Here is a 20,940-nt window from a genome sequence, read left to right on the forward strand (position 1 = left end):
GCCATTGCAGAATGTTCCACTTTTTTGCACTCATGAACTCCCGGGTAGCTTTGGCTGTATGCTTGGGGTCATTGTCCATCTGTACTATGAAGCGCCGTCCGATCAACTTGGCAGCATTTGGCTGAATCTGGGCTGAAAGTATATCCCGATACACTTCAGAATTCATCCGGCTACTCTTGTCTGCTGTTATGTCATCAATAAACACAAGTGACCCAGTGCCATTGAAAGCCATGCATGCCCATGCCATCACGTTGCCTCCACCATGTTTCACAGAGGATGTGGTGTGCCTTGGATCATGTGCCGTTCCCTTTCTTCTCCAAACTTTTTTCTTCCCATCATTCTGGTAGAGGTTGATCTTTGTCTCATCTGTCCATAGAATACTTTTCCAGAACTGAGCTGGCTTCTTGAGGTGTTTTTCAGCAAATTTAACTCTGGCCTGTCTATTTTTGCAATTGATGAATGGTTTGCATCTAGATGTGAACCCTTTGTATTTACTTTCATGGAGTCTTCTCTTTACTGTTGACTTAGAGACAGATACACCTACTTCACTGAGAGTGTTCTGGACTTCAGTTGATGTTGTGAACGGGTTCTTCTTGACCAAAGAAAGTATGCGGTGATCATCCACCACTGTTGTCATCCGTGGATGCCCAGGCCTTTTTGAGTTCCCAAGCTCACCAGTCAATTCCTTTTTTCTTAGAATGTACCCAACTGTTGATTTTGCTACTCCAAGCATGTCTGCTATCTCTCTGATGGATTTTTTTTTTTTTTCAGCCTCACGATGTTCTGCTTCACCTCAATTGAGAGTTCCTTTGACCGCATGTTGTCTGGTCACAGCAACAGCTTCCAAATGCAAAACCACACACCTGGAATCAACCCCAGACCTTTTAACTACTTCATTGATTACAGGTTTATGGGGGAGACGCCTTCAGAGTTAATTGCAGCCCTTAGAGTCCATTGTCCAATTACTTTTGGTCCCTTGAAAAAGAGGAGGCTATGCATTACAGAGCTATGATTCCTAAACCCTTTCTCCGATTTGGATGTGGAAGCTCTCATATTGCAGCTGGGAGTGTACACCTTCAGTCCATATTATATATATAATTGTATTTCTGAACATGTTTTAGTAAACAGATAAAATAACAAAACTTGTGTCACTGTCCAAATATTTCTGGCCCTAACTGTATAATTTACGGGTGACTGTAGGAGGATTATACTGTGTGCGGGCACATGAAAAATTTATGAGAATGGGCGGAGTCAACACAAAAGTGGGTGGGGCTAAATTTGCAGTAGCGCGCTACACTACTCTATTCTATGGTACCACTGGGAAGAAAATAGAAGATGCACACAGGCTGTGTATAGGAGGAGGTCCTGCTGCAACCTTGACCCCTATGCTATGTTTCCAGTGGGAAGAAAATAGAAGATGCACACAGGCTGTGTGAAAGAGGAGGTCCAGCCCACTCCATCACTGCTCTGTAAGTACAATCTAACTGTACAGAGCAGCTGAATATTGAATGTAGGGGAGGTGGGCTGTTACCTGTGGGGGGTGCTATTAGGCAACTATTACTATGAAAGTGCCCCCCCAAAGTAATAGCATTACTTATGTGTGTGTGTGTGTGTGTGGGGGGGACTATTAGAACATTAAAACAGAAATAGTGCCATTGACAGGTAACAGCATTATTTATGTGGCTGGGCTATTACCTATGGGGGCACTATTAGGCCACTATTGCTTTACTTATGTGAGGAGGCTATTACCAGTGAAGGGGGCACTAATACATATGGGTTGGCCCTGCAACCTAAATTCCACCCTCAACCAGCACCCCCTGGTCCTTGGTGCAAAAGGAAATGGGGGCCGCTGCTTTAGCTGACCATGTGATGCTGTGCTGAAGTATCATGGGATTGACAGCAGAGCAGGAAAGAATCATCAAATGACCCAAATGTGGAGAAGGATGAACTTTTAGACAGAAAGCAACAACTAAATAAGGGGATACTAGCTGAATTATATGTATTGGTGCAATTGGTTCATAATGAACGAGAAAAATCACCTCAGTGCTTCTTTAATATGCCATATAAAAAGCCTAACCTCTATAAATGAGCAAATGTTATCTGTCATCTGACACACAAGATGGTTGGTAAGTTGCATGTGTCTTGTGAAGTTAAGTTTTTTTTTCTTTTGACTCTGAAACTATTTATCCTTATGTAAAAACTTATTATATAGCAAGTAAAAACTGAGTTACTATTTTTTTGTATGATTACCATCCCAAAATATGTACACACAGTTAAAGTTAGGAAAGGGAATTAAATAGTTTTATGTATTCCTAGGTAACTAGGTGGCTAGTTAATCATTTAACTATATACCTGTATTTTCACTGTTTGATCAGTTTATTACTTGGCTACCTAGTCATCAACCAGAGTGTGAACTCCCCAGAATATTTTGTAATTATATTAGAAGTATTCATCTAGTTCACAATTAGTAATATTACTAATACAGATTTTTTTTTTTTTAATTAGCAAAACTTACTTTTTGTAGAGAAGAATAGCAATGACAATGCAGATGATAAAAACAACAGCTAGGACTGGTCCGATGACCCATATTAAACCTTCTTCACCATCAATAATTGGCTGGGGATCAGGATCTTCTATAAAAATGGGTTCTGAATATGGACTTGCAGCAAACATTTTCTACAGAGGAAAAACATCTCCATTCACAAAGGTGTGTTTTACCAATTGCGATAGTGAGGCAGAGTTATGATTATTTTTGCTAAATACAGTACCGTATCGGAGTCATACATTTGTCATATACACCAAGAAAGATCACTTTCCACATCACCACTCTCTACAGCAATCCATCAAAATCCAGAGTTTATTTGTGGATTCAAACTAGGCACTAAAATGACTGCTGGCCAAAGCGATACTCTACCTAGATTACTGCTTAATTCTAAACCTTAGGAGTTTCTCACAAGGCAAATGCTATAAGGATGTCCTTAGAGAGAGTGCTATGCAGGCTAAGAAGACTTATGGGCCATGCAATGCTCCCCTGGAAAAAGGCACTTGATTAAATGAGATCTTTCCAAAAAAAGAAACGTTGTGCCTCAAGTACCAGCCATTGGATGTAATTCTCTCTTGAATTGCTTTATGCACAAATAACTAAACATTCAGACATTGGTTGCAAAAGGATTTAAAGTCTGGATTCATCGAGCAAGTTCAAAGAGGGTCTGGATGCCTTTGTCAAACAGAAAAATATTATGGGTTATGGGTTGTATAATTTGTTAAGGACTAGAGATGAGCGAACACTAAAATGTTCGAGGTTCGAAATTCGATTCGAACAGCCGCTCAATGTTCGTGTGTTCGAATGGGTTTCGAACCCCATTATAGTCTATGGGGAACAGATACTCGTTAAGGGGGAAACCCAAATCCGTGTCTGGAGGGTCACCAAGTCCACTATGACACCCCAGGAAATGATGCCAACACCTCTGGAATGACACTGGGACAGCAGGGGAAGCATGTCTGGGGGCATCTAACACACCAAAGACCCTCTATTACCCCAACATCACAGCCTAACAACTACACACTTTACACACTCAATACCACATCTCTGACAGTAGGAAAACACCTTGAAACATGTGTATTTGGCACTTGCAGTGAGGAGAGCTTGTCACCAGCAGTGAATTTGGCCCTTGTAGTAAGTTGAGGTTGGCACCAACATTTGTTTTGAAAATCAGGGTGGATTGAGCCTCTAACCAGCAGAGTTTGGGCAAATTCATGGTGGAGGGAGCCTCTAAACACCCCAGTGTGGGCAAATTCATGGTGGAGGGAGCCTCTAAAAAACCCAGTTTGGACCAATTCATGGTGGAGGGAGCCTCTAACCAGCCCAGTTTGGGCAAATTCATGGTGGAGGGAGCCTCTAAACAGCCCAGTTTGGGCAAATTCATGGTGGAGGGAGCCTCTAAACAGCCCAGTTTGGGCAAATTCATGGTGGAGGGAGCCTCTAACCAGCCCAGTTTGGACCAATTAATGGTGGAGGGAGCCTCTAACCAGCCCAGTTTGGGCAAATTCATGGTGGAGGGAGCCTCTAAACAGCCCAGTTTGGACCAATTCATGGTGGAGGGAGCCTCTAAAAAACCCAGTTTGGACCAATTCATGGTGGAGGGAGCCTCTAAACAGCCCAGTTTGGGCAAATTCATGGTGGAGGGAGCCTCTAACCAGCCCAGTTTGGACCAATTCATGGTGGAGGGAGCCTCTAACCAGCCCAGTTTGGGCAAATTCATGGTGGAGGGAGCCTCTAAACAGCCCAGTTTGGACCAATTCATGGTGGAGGGAGCCTCTAAAAAACCCAGTTTGGACCAATTCATGGTGGAGGGAGCCTCTAAACAGCCCAGTTTGGGCAAATTCATGGTGGAGGGAGCCTCTAACCAGCCCAGTTTGGACCAATTCATGGTGGAGGGAGCCTCTAAACAGCCAAGTTTTGGGAAATTCATGGTGGAGGGAGCCTCTAACCAGCCCAGTTTGGACCAATTCATGGTGGAGGGAGCCTCTAAACAGCCCAGTTTGGGTAAATTCATGGTGGAGGGAGCCTCTAAAAAACCCAGTTTGGACCAATTCATGGTGGAGGGAGCCTCTAACCAGCCCAGTTTGGACCAATTAATGGTGGAGGGAGCCTCTAAACAGCCAAGTTTGGACCAATTCATGGTGGAGGGAGCCTCTAAAAACCCCAGTTTGGACCAATTCATGGTGGAGGGAGCCTCTAACCAGCCCAGTTTGGGCAAATTCATGGTGGAGGGAGGCTCTAAACAGCCCAGTTTGGGCAAATTCATGGTGGAGGGAGCCTCTAACCAGCCCAGTTTGGACCAATTAATGGTGGAGGGAGCCGCTAAACAGCCCAGTTTGGACCAATTCATGGTGGAGGGAGCCTCTAAAAACCCCAGTTTGGACCAATTCATGGTGGAGGGAGCCTCTAAAAAACCCAGTTTGGACCAATTCATGGTGGAGGGAGCCTCTAACCAGCCCAGTTTGGACCAATTAATGGTGGAGGGAGCCTCTAAACAGCCAAGTTTGGACCAATTCATGGTGGAGGGAGCCTCTAAAAACCCCAGTTTGGACCAATTCATGGTGGAGGGAGCCTCTAACCAGGCCAGTTTGGGCAAATTCATGGTGGAGGGAGCCTCTAAACAGCCCAGTTTGGGCAAATTCATGGTGGAGGGAGCCTCTAAACAGCCCAGTTTGGGCAAATTCATGGTGGAGGGAGCCTCTAAAAACCCCAGTTTGGACCAATTCATGGTGGAGGGAGCCTCTAAAAACCCCAGTTTGGACCAATTCATGGTGGAGGGAGCCTCTAAAAAACCCAGTTTGGACCAATTCATGGTGGAGGGAGCCTCTAAACAGCCCAGTTTGGGCAAATTCATGGTGGAGGGAGCCTCTAAAAACCCCAGTTTGGACCAATTCATGGTGGAGGGAGCCTCTAAAAACCCCAGTTTGGACCAATTCATGGTGGAGGGAGCCTCTAAAAACCCCAGTTTGGACCAATTCATGGTTGAGGGAGCCTCTAAAAAACCCAGTTTGGACCAATTCATGGTGGAGGGAGCCTCTAACCAGCCCAGTTTGGACCAATTCATGGTGGAGGGAGCCTCTAAAAACCCCAGTTTGGACCAATTCATGGTGGAGGGAGCCTCTAAACAGCCCAGTTTGGACCAATTCATGGTGGAGGGAGCCTCTAAAAACCCCAATTTGGACCAATTCATGGTGGAGGGAGCCTCTAACCAGCCCAGTTTGGACCAATTCATGGTGGAGGGAGCCTCTAACCAGCCCAGTTTGGGCAAATTCATGGTGGAGGGAGCCTCTAAAAACCCCAATTTGGACCAATTCATGGTGGAGGGAGCCTCTAAACAGCCCAGTTTTGGCAAATTCATGGTGGAGGGAGCCTCTAAAAACCCCAGTTTGGACCAATTCATGGTGGAGGGAGCCTCTAACCAGCCCAGTTTGGGCAAATTCATGGTGGAGGGAGCCTCTAACCAGCAGAGTTGTGGGAAAGCAGGGTGGAGGGAGCCTCTAACCAGCAGAGTTGGTGGAAATCAGGGTGGAGGGAGCCTCTAACCAGCAGAGTTGGGGGAAATCATGTTGGAGGGAGCCTAGTATTAGCAGAATTGTGCAACGCTTATGGTGGATGAGTATGAGGATGCGGAGGAATTGGAGAGGTTGAGTACAGACATGGAGTTTCATGTTGGGGTGCTTTACACAGGTGGGCACAAAAATGAAGGCTCTATCCAGTGGTGGTTCATTTTTATCAAAGTGAGCCGGTCGGCACTCTCAGCTGACAGACGGGTGCGCTTGTCAGTGATGATGCCACCGGCTGCACTGAACACCCTCTCAGATAGGACGCTGGCGGCAGGACAGGACAGCACCTCCAAGGCATATAGGGCAAGTTCAAGCCACAGGTCCAACTTCGACACCCAATACGTGTAGGGCGCAGAGGGGTCGGAGAGGACAGGGCTGTGGTCGGAAAGGTATTCCCGCAACATGCGCCTATACTTCTCACGCCTGGTGACACTAGGACCCTCCGTGGCGGCACTTTGGCGAGGGGGTGCCATCAAGGTGTCCCAGACCTTAGACAGTGTGCCCCTCGTTTGTGAGGACCGGTGAGAACTTGGTTGCCTACTGGAGGAACTGCCCTCCCTGCCGCCAACGTCACATGCTGGAAACATCTCCATCATATTCTGCACCAATTGCCTGTGGCAAGCATTGATGCGATTGGCCCTCCCCTCTACCGGAATAAAAGACGAGATGTTGTTTTTATACCGGGGGTCAAGGATAGCAAAGATCCAGTACTGGTTGTCCTCCATGATTTTGACAATACGCTTGTCGGTTGTAAAGCACCCCAACATGAACTCAGCCATGTCTGCCACAGTGTTAGTTGGCATGACTCCTCTGGCCCCACCGGAAAGTTCAATCTCCATTTCCTCCTCATCCTCCATGTCTACCCATCCGCGCTGCAACAATGGGACGATTCGAAGTTGCCCGGAAGCCTCCTGTATCACCATCACATCATCGGACAACTCTTCTTCCTCCTCCTCCTCCTCCTCCTCCTCCTCCATTAAACGCAGTGAAGCGGACAGATGTGTGGACCTACTCTCCAGCTGTGACGGATCGGATGCTATCCCTAACTCCTCTGTGTGATCTGAGTTATCCCTGATGTCAATCAGGGATTCTCTCAGAACACACAAGAGCGGGATTGTAAGGCTCACCATCGCATCCTCAGAGCTCACCCTCCTTGTGGACTCCTCAAAGACCCGTAGGATGTCACAAAGGTCTCTCATCCATGGCCACTCATGGATGTGAAACTGAGGCAGCTGACTTTGTGGCACCCTAGGGTTTTGTAGCTGGTATTCCATCAAAGGTCTCTGCTGCTCAACCACTCTATTCAACATCTGAAACGTTGAGTTCCAGCGTGTGGGGACGTCGCACAAAAGCCGGTGTTGTGGCACATGCAGGCGTTGCTGGAGAGATTTTAAGCTAGCAGCGGCTACTGTCGACTTGCGAAAGTGGGCGCACATGCGCCGCACTTTCACCAGTAGCTCTGGAACATTGGGGTAGCTCTTTAGGAAACGTTGCACCACTAGGTTGAAGACGTGGGCCAGGCATGGAACATGTTGGAGTCCGGCAAGCTCCAGAGCTGCTACCAGGTTCCGGCCGTTATCACAAACGACCATGCCTGGGCCCAGGTGCAGCGGCTCAAACCATATTGCCGTCTCATCGAGGAGGGCATCCCTCACCTCGGAGGCAGTGTGCTGTCTGTCCCCCAAGCTGATCAGCTTCAGCACAGCCTGCTGACGTCTACCCAGTGCTGCAACGTTTCCAACTCGTAGCTGGGGTCAATCTAACAGCGGAGGAGGAGGCGGTGGCAGTGGCGGAGGAGGAGGCGGTGGCGGAGGAGGAGGCGGTAGAGGAGGAGGAGGAGGGGGGTGTTCTTCTCGTGTCCCTGCCAGGAATGTTAGGCGGGGAGACGAGGTACACCGGGCCAGTTTGGGAAGCAGTCCCAGCCTCAACTACATTCACCCAGTGTGCCGTCAGTGAAATGTAGCGTCCCTGTCCGCATGCACTTGTCCACGCGTCGGTGGTCAAGTGGACCTTTGTGCAAAGCGCGGAACTAAGGGCCCGCCTGATGTTGAGTGACACGTGCTGGTGCAAGGCGGGGACGGCACACCGGGAGAAGTAGTGACGGCTAGGGACGGCATAGCGAGGTGCCGCAGTTGCCATCAGGTCCAGGAAGGCGGGAGTTTCAACAAGCCGGAACGCCAACATCTCCTGGGCCAGCAGTTTAGCGATGTTGGCGTTCTTTGAATTCCCAGTCAGACAATGGCACTGTATACCAGTAGTAAAAATTGTGGGTGCACGTAACCCCAATATATTCTTTGAATTCCCAGTCAGACACTGGCACTATATGGCAGTAGCAAGAAATGAGGGTATTTGTATTCCCAATATATTCTTTGAATTCCCAGTCAGACAATGGCACTGTATACCAGTAGTAAAAATTGTGGGTGCACGTAACCCCAATATATTCTTTGAATTCCCAGTCAGACACTGGCACTATATGGCAGTAGCAAGAAATGAGGGTATTTGTATTCCCAATATATTCTTTGAATTCCCAGTCAGACAATGGCACTGTATACCAGTAGTAAAAATTGTGGGTGCACGTAACCCCAATATATTCTTTGAATTACCAGTCAGAAACTGGCACTATATGGCAGTAGCAAGAAATGAGGGTATTTGTATTCCCAATATATTCTTTGAATTCCCAGTCAGACAATGGCACTGTATACCAGTAGTAAAAATTGTGGGTGCACGTAACCACAATATATTCTTTGAATTACCAGTCAGAAACTGGCACTATATGGCAGTAGCAAGAAATGAGGGTATTTATAACCCCAATATATTCTTTGAATTCCCAGTCAGACAATGGCACTGTATACCAGTAGTAAAAATTGTGGGTGTATATAGCCCCAATTCTATTGCTAGGGGACTTGCAGGGTATTTCTGGGGTGAAGGTGGGGGGGCACACCGTTGGAACGGGTATCGGGGTATATATCGGGTATACGGGAATACACTGACAGTGTATTCCATTCAGGATCCTGGGAAAGCTGGGTTGCGGCGATTGAGCCCGTCAGTGCCACGTTACACTGACAAGCTTCTCCCTGGAATTTAGCTCTTACAAGAGCTGTTGTGGTTGTCTTCTCCTTCCTATCCTAGCCTGTCCCTGCCTACCCAGAATCTAAGCCCTAGCTAGCTGGACGGAAACCTCCGTCCTCGGTGAATTGCAAGCTCAGAATGACGCGAACCTGGGCGGCGCTGTTCTTTTAAATTAGAGGTCACATGTTTTCGGCAGCCAATGGGTTTTGCCTACTTTTCTCAACGTCACCGGTGTCGTAGTTCCTGTCCCACCTACCCTGCGCTGTTATTGGAGCAAAAAAGGCGCCAGGGAAGGTGGGAGGGGAATCGAGTAATGGCGCACTTTACCACGCGGTGTTCGATTCGATTCGAACATGCCGAACAGCCTAATATCCGATCGAACATGAGTTCGATAGAACACTGTTCGCTCATCTCTATTAAGGACAAGTGGATTCAGGGTTTTTATACACATTGCCAGAATGGAGTCGGGAAAGAATTTTTCCCCTGACATGGGGCAATTGGCATCAGCCTTATGGGTTTTTTTTGCCTTTCTCTGGAACAACACTGTAGGATTATAGGTTGGACTTGATGGCCCTGTGTCCTTATCCAAGCTCATCTACTCTCTGGAAATCTATCTGTATTTTTTAGAAATTTTCTCAAGGTTGTACATAACCTGTCAAGTGTGGTTGTAACAAGCACCATTACATAAAGAAGCTGCAAAAGTCAAATTAGTTTAAGAGACAAACATTTAAAGGGGTTGTCTGGGATAAATTGATATTGCTAATCTAAGCTACCCCCGCCTACCAACCCCGATCTATCCTTAAAGTCGCACATTCAAACCCTCAACACTTCCTGCCGCCTCCAACTCTAGAACATCCATCAAAGCCGCTCCTTCCTCACCCCAGAAACTGCCCTCATAATCTGCCGCTTAGACTACTGCAACACCCATCTCCATTGAACTCCCAGGGTACACTCTCACCTCCCTCCAGTCCAACTTAAACTGTGCTGCTCACTTAATTCACATGACCCCCCCCCTGCTCTTCATCAGCTGCTCCCCTTTGCCAATCGCTTCACTGGCTACCCATTGCCCAAAGATTTGAGTTCAAGTTACTAATGTTACAAAGCCATCTACAACCTGTCCCCTCCATATATCTCCGACCTAATCTCCCACTACCTGCCCACATGTAACCTCAGATCCTCCAAAGACCTCCTACTCTGCTGTACTCTCATCCGCTCCTCACACAACCGTCTCCAAGATTTCTCCTGTGCATACCCCATACTCTGAAACTCATTACCAAGACACATAAAACAGCCCCCACAATTACAGGCTTCAAGAAGGCCCTGAAGACTCACCTATTCAGGAAGGCCTACAACCTCCAATAACACTACTGTCACTCCCCTCACCTTCTGTCTCTATCCCTCTTCCCTCATAGACTGTAAGCCCTTGCGGGCAGGACCCTCTATCCCACTGTGCCAGTCGGCCATTGTTGGTATTATATTTGTTTGTATATAAACCCCCAAATGTAAAGCACCATGGAATTAATGGTGCTATATAAATAAATAATAATAATAAATAATAATTACTTAGTGTATAGAGATGAGCGAACAGTGTTCTATCGAACACATGTTCGATCGGATATCAGGGTGTTCGCCATGTTCGAATCGAATCGAACACCGCGTGGTAAAGTGCGCCAAAATTCGATTCCCCTCCCACCTTCCCTGGCGCCTTTTTTGCACCAATAACAGCGCAGGGGAGGTGGGACAGGAACTACGACAACGGGGGCATTGAAAAAAATTGGAAAAAGTCATTGGCTGCCGAAATCAGGTGACCTCCATTTTAGACAAATAGTGGATTTCAAATCCGGGTCATATGAGAATGTGAACTTTGTGACTATGAGACAGGGATAGCTGTACAGGCAGGGATAGCTAGGGATAACCTTTATTTAGGGGGGAATGTTATTAAAAATAACTTTTTGGGGCTCTATCGGGTGTGTAATTGTGATTTTTGTGAGATAAACTTTTTCCCATAGGGATGCATTGGCCAGCGCTTATTGGCCGAATTCCGTACTTTGGCCAATCAGCGCTGGCTCTGCTGGAGGAGGCGGAGTCTAAGATCGCTCCACACCAGTCTCCATTCTGGTCCGACCTTAGACTCCGCCTCCTCCAGCAGAGCCAGCGCTGATTGGCCGAATTCCGTACTCTGGCCAATCAGCGCTGGCCAGTGCATTCTATTGGCGTGATGAAGCAGTGTTGAATGTGTGTGTTTAGCTCAACTACTCCACCGGCGTAGTTGAGCTAAGCATACACATTCAGCACTGCTTCATCACGCCAATAGAATGCATTGGCTAGTGCTGATTGAAGCAGAGCTGAATCTGTGTGCTTAGCTCAAGTACTCCACCGGCGTAGTTGAGCTAAGCACACACATTCAGCACTGCTTCATCACGCCAATAGAATGCATTGGCCAGTGCTGAATGAAGCAGAGCTGAATCTGTGTGCTTAGCTCAACTACTCCACCAGCGTAGTTGAGCTAAACACACACATTCAGCACTGCTTCATCACGCCAATAGAATGCATTGGCCAGTGCTGATTGAAGCAGAGCTGAATCTGTGTGCTTAGCTCAACTACTCCGCCGGCGTAGTTGAGCTAAGCACACACATTCAGCACTGCTTCATCACGCCAATAGAATGCACTGGCCAGTGCTGATTGGCCAGAGTACGGAATTCGGCCAATCAGCGCTGGCTCTGCTGGAGGAGGCGGAGTCTAAGGTCGGACCAGAATGGAGACTGGTGTGGAGCGATCTTAGACTCCGCCTCCTCCAGCAGAGCCAGCGCTAATTGGCCAAAGTACGGAATTCGGCCAATCAGCGCTGTCCAATGCATTCCTATGGGAAAAAGTTAGCTTGCGACAATCGCAAGCTGACAGGGATTTCCATGTAATAAAGTGATTTATATGCCCCCAGACATGCTTCCCCTGCTGTCCCAGTGTCATTCCAGGGTGTTGGCATCATTTCCTGGGGTATCATAGTGGACTTGGTGACCCTCCAGAGACGGATTTAGGATTCCCCCTTAACGAGTATATGTTCCCCATAGACTATAATGGGGTTCGAACAGTCGAACAGTAAGCGACTGTTCGAATCGGATTTCGAACCTCGAACATTTTGGTGTTCGCTCATCTCTATTAGTGTACCAAAAATCTACTTTTACTTAGATCGCCGGAGCGGTCAGGTGACTGTTCCAGGCACATTTTCAGATTTTCCGGTGACATTCTGTGAGTGTGAGCAAGAAAGGGAGGAGAAGGAAGTGAGAAAGAGAGGAAGGGAGTGAGAAGTGTGAGTCAGCTCTGAGCGAAACCCAAGGCATCATGGTAGTTGTAGGAAAACACAGAACAGGAAGATGCCTATGTAAACAAATGCAGAGGATGGAAGAAGCTCATAGAGCAACCCAGAAATTACTGAAACACCACTAAAGGTATTTGGGTGCACTTATCAACCTATTAATATCACTAACACACCTTTTAACACTATCTAGATTGCAAGGTTTAAAATGATTTATTAGATCATACAGTATCTTAATAGTAGCCTGAGATCATAACCGAGCATAATACTCCAGAACATTAGAGTTAAAGGGGTATTATGGTGGCAGCAAGTTTTGACCACTGGGACTCCCACAAATTACAAGAATTGGAGTGTAAGGAAAAGTAATTTTAGTTGGTATCATCCATTTCTTTGAACATCTGCAGGAGGCAACATGAGCGACAGCTTCATCTACATCGAGAATGAATATCCCTGTATGGAAACTCTTTGTAATATAATTTGCCACTTAAGCAATTCCCAAGATATGGAATTGATGTTTAAGCCATTTCCAAATATGCTGCAGGCAAAACAAATCAAAGACAGCAAGCAAAACAAGTTACCAATAATACAACACCTATTTGGTTAGTAGAGTCTACTGCAGCCCTGATGTTTTCACCAGAGCACACCGCAAAGCATATTGGACTTTGCATATCAGGACCAGGTTGCATCACAGAACTGGTCTCAGAAAATAGGTGCACACGCAGACTAAAGGCCAGACCAGCTAACCTACAGCAGACAAGTGTATAACATGCAAGCCTGGTTAGAACTGGGATAGCATAGGAGTATCCAAAAGGATAGCAAAAAAATAACAGAGCCCAGCCTGGTTCAAATCCAATTAAGCACAACATCTGCAAGGAGTTTATATGGTATCCCTGTGTTTTTTTGTGGGTTTCTTCTGGGTACTCCGGTTTCCTCTCACACTCCAAAGACATACTGATAGGGAATTTCTGAATTGTGAGACCTATATAGGACAGTGTTGACACTATCTGTAAAACCGCTGTGTAATATGATGGGGCTACATAAGTAGGCAAAATACTGTAAATAATAAGAGTCCAAGCCAAGGTCAAGTCAAGAAGTTCATGGATAAAGCTACATTAGCAAGAGATTGGATAACCAGGAGCCCAAGCTAAAAGCAGTAAATGTGGATACAGCAAAAACCATAAATATAGAGAATAAAGCCAACTTACAATGTAATGGCAGGCATCTGACAAGTCTCAATGCTGTCCAAATACCCCTCCTAAGCTTACAATTGAACAATGAGGCAGCACTCTATTTGGCTCTTTGTCTCAAAGCTCTAAATGTCTGAAGACACAGCCAGGGACTGACTGGTAGGCATGGAAACCATAACGCAACGGGTTTGAGCTGTATAGCACTAAATAGAATGTCAGATATAAGAAGGGAAGGCAGAAGCATAGATACTGAGATTCCAAACTAACACTTTGCCTTTGTCATATCCACCCATTTTTTTCCAGATTCTTTGTGTTTGGTGGCATGAATATAAGCGCCCCCTCTCTTGGGAAATTACTTACATGTGCCTTCTGCTTAATTAGACTATGAGAATATGTTATATTATGTTTACAGTTTCTTTAGCTGGCTTTGCAGGGTTGCTATAAACATAGCATAAGTGTCTAGTGACTGGCACGTTCTCACTTTGTGTGTGTATCCTTGATCTTTGGGCTAGTTCACATGGGGCACGGGACTGTGTATTTTGGTTTTGATTTTGACGTGGAAAGCTGCGTCAGAATAGGACCAAAATACGTCTTCTGCGACTTCTGACAGTTGCGGCTTCCCGCTCCAGAGTAGGCCCAAATGAATGGGCCTAGTCCGGAGGGTGCTGCCGCAAGGTGGGCGCTGCGGCTGAATCAGCTGCGGAATCCGCCTGAAGAAGGGGCAGCTAGCGTTCTTATTTTCCGCTAGCGGTCTGCATGAACCTCTATTGTGAGGGGGCGGATTTTGAGGAGGATTCAGCGACAAAATCCGCCCCCTCTTGCCCCATGTGAACGAGCACTTTATCTTGACATTAAAGATATTTACTAAACTTTTAGCTAATCAGGTTTTTAGGGTTGTTACGATGGTGGCCCATCATTATCAGCTGAACTGAGGTGTGCTTCATGCCTAATAATGTCAACTGCAGTGAACCTAAGGAGACCATTTCGGAACCTTCTGGTGCGAACACTTTAGAGCAGTGGTAGGCAACCTTCGGCACTCAAGCGGTTGTAAAACTACAACTACCAGCGTGTAAACTTACTGTGCTGTTCTTGGACCTCCCATGAAAGTGAATGGAGCATGTATGGAGTTGTAGTTTCAGCACTCTAACTTCTGTGAAGGTTGCTGATCCCTGCTTTAGAGGGTATTAGAGCTGTCTGTTCCCTAGACATAGCAAAGTCCTCTGAAAGCATGGAGTGGAACCATTTTTGTCCACTGCATCCTGTCTGGGCTTTGGAGACACTTTATACAGTGTGGTAATGGGCTCAATGCTTCACCCCAGGGCCAATGTCAGGGCTAACAAGCTCTTGTTAGAATTCTTCCCATTATTTATGACAAGGAAAGGGAGTCCCATGTAGCCTTTTTTGTTTGCTCTGGATGTGGAGCTGCTGGCGGTGACCATCTGGCAGGATGAGGAGTTAAAGGGGTTTCAGTATGGAGGTCTGCATGAGAAACAGGCTCTATGTGTAGATGATATATTACTGTTTCCAGAGACTGGCATACCTCATTGAGGAGTGTTACAACCATTACTGACAACTTTGGTTATTTTTTCGGGCCTCAGTACTGGAAGCGCCACAGACATGACATTTGAAGTGGGGCATTTACAGATACTTTCCAGGTTTAAGTGCTTGGGAATACTTGTTAGTGTTGAGGTCCAGCATTTGGTATCCTTGAATGGAGATCCATTGTTAAGTAGACTCCAAGACAAGACAAATGCATGGTGAAAACTTTCCTTTAGTGTAGTGGGTAGAGTAAATCTCATTAAAATCATATCCATGCTCAAAAGTTCTTCATATATTGCATAATATGGCTGACCCTAAAATTCAGAGCATCTTCTGTGATCTTATCTGGAAGATGAGTAAAATGAAGATTTGGACGGAAACCTTACAGAAGCCCAAGGAAGACAAACTTTTAGCTGTTTTGAACCCTTTAGTCTATTACATATCTTTCTAGCTTAAACACTTGAGGGGCTGTGTCCTGTAAGTGATGATATGCCCCCCCTCTCAAATCCCTGATCTCAATTTCAGCTGTCTGGATTTACCTGAAGAGACAGAAACGTCTGAGCAAACCTACATCCACAGAAGATCTGTGGTTAGTTCTCCAAAATATTTGGCGCAACCTCTCTTATGAGTTCCTTCAAAAACTATGTACAAGTGTACCTAGAAAAACTAATGCTGTTTTGCTGTTTTGAAGGCATATATCAAATCAAATGTTGATTGGATTTCTCTTTTGCTCATTCAGTTAAAGGGAGTCTGTTAGCAGGGAAATCAGTATAAAACTAATGCCAGTACCTTGAGCGGTCGGGGTCCCAAATTGAAAAAAATTAAATTTTACATTAGCTGCAAACTGGATGGGATTCTGGCTAATATCTGGAGTAGAAATGATGCGATTACAAAACCCATTTTGTGAATCACAGCATATCAATTACACCTACGGAAAGTAGGTATAGGTATAATAGAAGCAGCAAGTCAACAGAGGTAAACTGAAATGAAAAAGGGTGTTTGTTTTCCTGCCAGGGCTTTACTGTTTACGCTAGATCATTGCCTCTAACTGCAGACAAAGCGTGGCAAAGGGGAGATGCCACTCGACAATGGGGAGAGCAGCTGAGAGTCAGATAGGGGGGATTATCTAGAGCAAGGAATGAAGCCCTGGCAGGAAACCTAGGGCGCCTAGGGTCTATTGACAAGGAAGTATGGAAGGATGTCTTAGAACTTGTTCCCAGAACCTCTCTTAGTGAAATGTACAGATTGCTGCACATTTATCTTCTGCAGAGAATGTATAAGACCCTGCACATCCTACCTAAGATGAGTTATTGGGAGGATTCTCATTGCTATAGATACAGCCAGTCAGGTGAAGACCTCCTTGCTTGACGCTGATTTAGGGGAGGATTCAAAGGGAGGCAGAGATCATAGCAGGATGCTGAAAAAATAAGTGCACCCTGATCGATCTTGGCGCAAATGCCATGGCTAATTTAGCTTCAGGGTCTGTGGCTCGAGACTCCCACTGATTAGGTCTATTCATCTGGGCCTATTCTTCTTAATTTTCTGCCGTGTGAACAGCCCCTTAGGCTTGAAAGGTTTTAGAGAGAAGTAAATAGTTTTATAGGGTCGATATATGATTATACAATTGAACTGGATCCTATTGTATGCATTTTTAGTCACATTTCTGCTCTGGTGGTGACAGAGAACCTATGATGACCTATGGTCCCTGTGGTTGGACAATTCAAGTCTACCTCTAACAGTCCTCTTTGATAGAATGTTTTCTGGTCTCTTCCTATTTATCAGAGGAGTTGGAGGAGGTCCACTTGTCACTGGTTTTCCTTGATTTGTAATACTGGGTTGCATCCATTGCCAACATATATGTTTTAATTGACATATTCTGGAGTTTACATACATGTATGTAAACCCTGCCTGACTTCACTTTGCTGAAGTGATGTTGGGCAAACTGCTTTTCTTATCATTCTCAGATCTCTTTTCCTGTGTAAGGGATGTTTTTAGCTGAATCATAATCTGGATTTGTAGTCCAGTATTCCTGGATATCCTATATTATGGTCAATTGGGCATTTCTCAGCTATTTGTTTGCTATTTTGCAGTTACTCCTAGCAGAATTACATGTAAAGAAACCAGTAGTAGCAGTTATGGATAGGGAAGAGGGCAGAATGCTCTTTACTGTACACACCCCTGCTTCAGGGAAAAATACAAAACGTGTTGAAGCCATAATAGGGCTATTAGAAGCAGAAAGCGTAATGCAGCGTTGTATATGAAGTCTTATACAGATCAATTCCTGATCCTGCACATATTTAAACTTTTGATGAACACTCAGGAACCTTTGACAGGCTTTGACCCATTACTTACCCGATAAATCACCCAGTGTTCAGATTCCACCACTGTGGTCTGCCTCCCTTCCCAATTTGTGTTTATACAACCCCATGGAATTAATGGTGCTTTAAAATAAATAATAATAATTATAATACTTGGCTGCATTGATGATGTCATAACTACATGTGACTACAACACATGACCACTGCAAGCAATCACTGGTATCGGTGTGAATATAACATTTGCACAGCAGCCAAGTATATACAGAGTGACAGAGATGGCAGGATGTGGTGCTGTAACAATAGGGGATTTACCAGGTAAGTAACAGGTCTTTCATTATGCATTTTCCCCCTTGGTTAGAATTTGCTCAGTCTCAGACAACCTGTTTAATACAGCAATGTACCTAAAACCAAATGAAAGTAATCTGCTAGCACAGGTAGTCTGCTACATCTATCTACAAACTATAACTTCACTTTCTATTCATACAAAAAATAAAACTGAATAAAAAAATCCACTTTGTGTCTAAACACAGCAAGTTAACAAAACTTTCCGAAAAAATACTACTTACCGCTTCTGCACCTTCCAACATGGCCAAGATAAAGAAAACATATCTGTGTCCAAATTCAAGTGCTCTGTTTTCAAACCCATCATGCATTTTCTGGTCACCAAGTGTAAACTCAGGAGGCAGAGACTGGAAACGTGCAGCAATATATGGCTTGGGGAACTCCACATGCCTTAAATGACGTAAACTCCGACGATGCAGTTTTGTAATACTGTGAACTAGCTGAAATACATATGAACAGACACAGGGATATGAGAAATCATATGATGTGAATATGGCAAAATGTTTTAAAAGATTAAGAATGATCTGGTGGTCATGTAATGATTATGTAATTTTGTATAGTTGCCAACATTTATAGAGTATGAACTTAGAGTAGGGGAGTAAATCCTACCCAAAAAGGGACAATAAAATATAACCTTTATTGGTAAAATTAAAACACCCAAAAGGAACAAAAAAACAAAAAAAAAAAAACAATTCCACATTTAAAAAGAAAGGGGATTAGGCTAGGGAATATAGATACTGTGTCTGTTTAAACACCTAGAAACCCCTGCTAATATAGGAAATCTAGACAAATAATTTCCTATTAGTCTTTTTCAAAATGCTGCACTGCTCCACTAAAGGCTCCGTTTATAGCCTATCTATTCATGCTATTGCACACAGCACTAAACATTCGTCTGTGTACACACTTGGCTAGAGCAAAAACCGCTGTTATCTTTCATTATTTGCTCTCCTCCTCTTTGTAGCCTTTGTTAATTAGTAGCCTATCTATTCGTGCTAATGCACACAGCACTAGTCATTCGTCTGTGTACACAGTTGGCTAGAGCAAAGATAGCTGTAATCTTTCATTAACAGCCACAGGATTTGTTAGCAGATAAACGAGTGAACCAGGTATTGTACCCTACCTAATCCCAATTGTAACACCTAGTCTGTCACCTGACGCGTTTCATTGTCCCCATTGCATGGGACACATCATCAGAGGTATATTTTCTAACATTTCTTTATAAAACTGGAGTGTCAATTGTCTGATAAATGTTAGTCCCCAGTCCCCGTCGGCATTGATGTCAGCCGCCGTCGAATGTTTAGTGCTGTGTGCAATAGCATGAATAGATAGGCTATAAACGGAGCCTTTAGTGGAGCAGTGCAGCATTTTGAAAAAGACTAATAGGAAATTATTTGTCTAGATTTCCTGTATTAGCAGGGGTTTCTAGGTGTTTAAACAGACACAGTATCTATATTCCCTAGCCTAATCCCCTTTCTTTTTAAATGGGGAATTGTTTTTTTTTTTTGTTTTTTTGTTCCTTTTGGGTGTTTTAATTTTACCAATAAAGGTTATATTTTATTGTCCCTTTTTGGGTAGGATTTACTCCCCTACTCTAAGTTCATACGTTTAAGCTGGGTACATAACAGATAAATCGACACATTTAGTGAATTTTAACATTTATAGAGGAAATGAATAAGTACAATAATAACCAGTACCTTAATAGAATATGTTAATGTGTTTTTTGTATACGCTACAATATCCTCACTCACCTCTTCTAAATCCATTTCTTCTGGACTCCCCCATGGATTAAGAAACTGTCCACGTGATTTCTTCAAAGGCACTACTACAATATAATAATTCCTAAAAAATAAAAGAGAGTGCTATGTAGCATACATCTGAGAATTTAAAAGTGACATCCCAGCATTTTTTTTAAGCTATGCAAAGTAGTCATTAGGGTTGAGCCAATCTTGAGATTTCAGGATCGATTTTAAAATCTGATTTCCGATCGTTTTCCATTCGAGCCTGATCCCAATTCCGATCCTAATGTAAGTCAATGGGATTTTTTTAAATGATCAAAGATCGGATTTTAAAAACGATCCTGTTCACTACACAGCGTGGAGTCCAACAATTGAAGACTCCAGGCTATGTAGTGATTAAAAAATCCACCGGCTACTTAGTCCCCCCCCCACTTACCTGCACAGAATTGCTGCTGCCTCCTCTCCCGATGTGTACGCCGCTCCCCGGAGCTCCGGGCAGTTGTTCTCTCCTCTCTCTCTTTGCACGCCAGCAGAGCGTTGTGCGCACTGCTGTCTCCCAGGCTAGTGTGACTGATGCTGTGAGAAGGTGGGACTTGTTGTGGCTTAGAAGAGTGTGGACGAGTACTCCCTGTGGGGGCAGCACAGCGCTCTGCCAGCGTGTGAAGAGAGGAGAGGAGAGAACAACAGCCCAGAGCTCCGGGGAGCGGCAGCGGTTCTGTGCAGGTAAGTCGGTTGAGCGATTGAGATCGGAATTCCATTCCCAATCTTTTTTAGGTGGGATCTGAACCCGATCGCGAAATTTACTTGATCGCAGATCTGATCTTTTCCGATCCCAATCGCTCAACCCTAGTAGTCATTGAGGGAGATTCAAAATCTGCTATTGCTGATGTTGCCAGTCGCCCTAAAAGGGACAGCAACTGCTGCTGATAACATTGGGGAAGGTAATGCGGGTATGGTGACCTGACTGTGAGAGAGGTGTAACTATGTGCTGTATGTAAGAGAAGGATGCTATATGGAGCAGGTTATGTGAGACGCAGTATAGAACAACGGAGGCATTTTCACAGAAGAATAAGGGAAAAAGAAAAGGGGGCTTAACCTTTATGAATCTGAGGTCATATGGTAGCTTGAAATAGTATCCACCAGAATGAAAGAGAAACCTCCTGTTTACACAGAAACCCATTCTAGAAAACAGAGGTCACACATGAGGGTATGGTCTTTCAGACAATATAATGTCTGGAAAACGAATCCCCAGGGTGTCCCTTTAAAATAACTTTTTAACTATTATTTTTAGTGCAGTTTTATGATAAAGAGCATAATGTCCAAATCTGTAA

General features: G+C 44.8%; 1 protein-coding gene across 9 annotated transcripts in view; it reads right to left on the reverse strand.

The window, feature by feature from the left end:
* PTPRS (protein tyrosine phosphatase receptor type S) overlaps nt 1–20,940 on the reverse strand; it is a 240,959-nt gene that overhangs the window by 54,921 nt on the left and 165,098 nt on the right. For all 9 annotated transcript variants that reach the window (XM_075281034.1, XM_075281026.1, XM_075281006.1 and 6 more), the window contains 3 exons: nt 19,622–19,712; nt 18,098–18,313; nt 2,516–2,676 (listed from right to left, as the gene is read on the reverse strand). In XM_075281034.1, coding sequence (XP_075137135.1) covers nt 2,516–2,676; nt 18,098–18,313; nt 19,622–19,712 — 468 coding nt within the window. The remainder of the gene's footprint in view (nt 1–2,515; nt 2,677–18,097; nt 18,314–19,621; nt 19,713–20,940) is intronic.

This window comes from Leptodactylus fuscus, chromosome 1, assembly GCF_031893055.1.
Source record: "Leptodactylus fuscus isolate aLepFus1 chromosome 1, aLepFus1.hap2, whole genome shotgun sequence".
Classification (NCBI taxonomy): Eukaryota; Metazoa; Chordata; class Amphibia; order Anura; family Leptodactylidae; genus Leptodactylus; species Leptodactylus fuscus.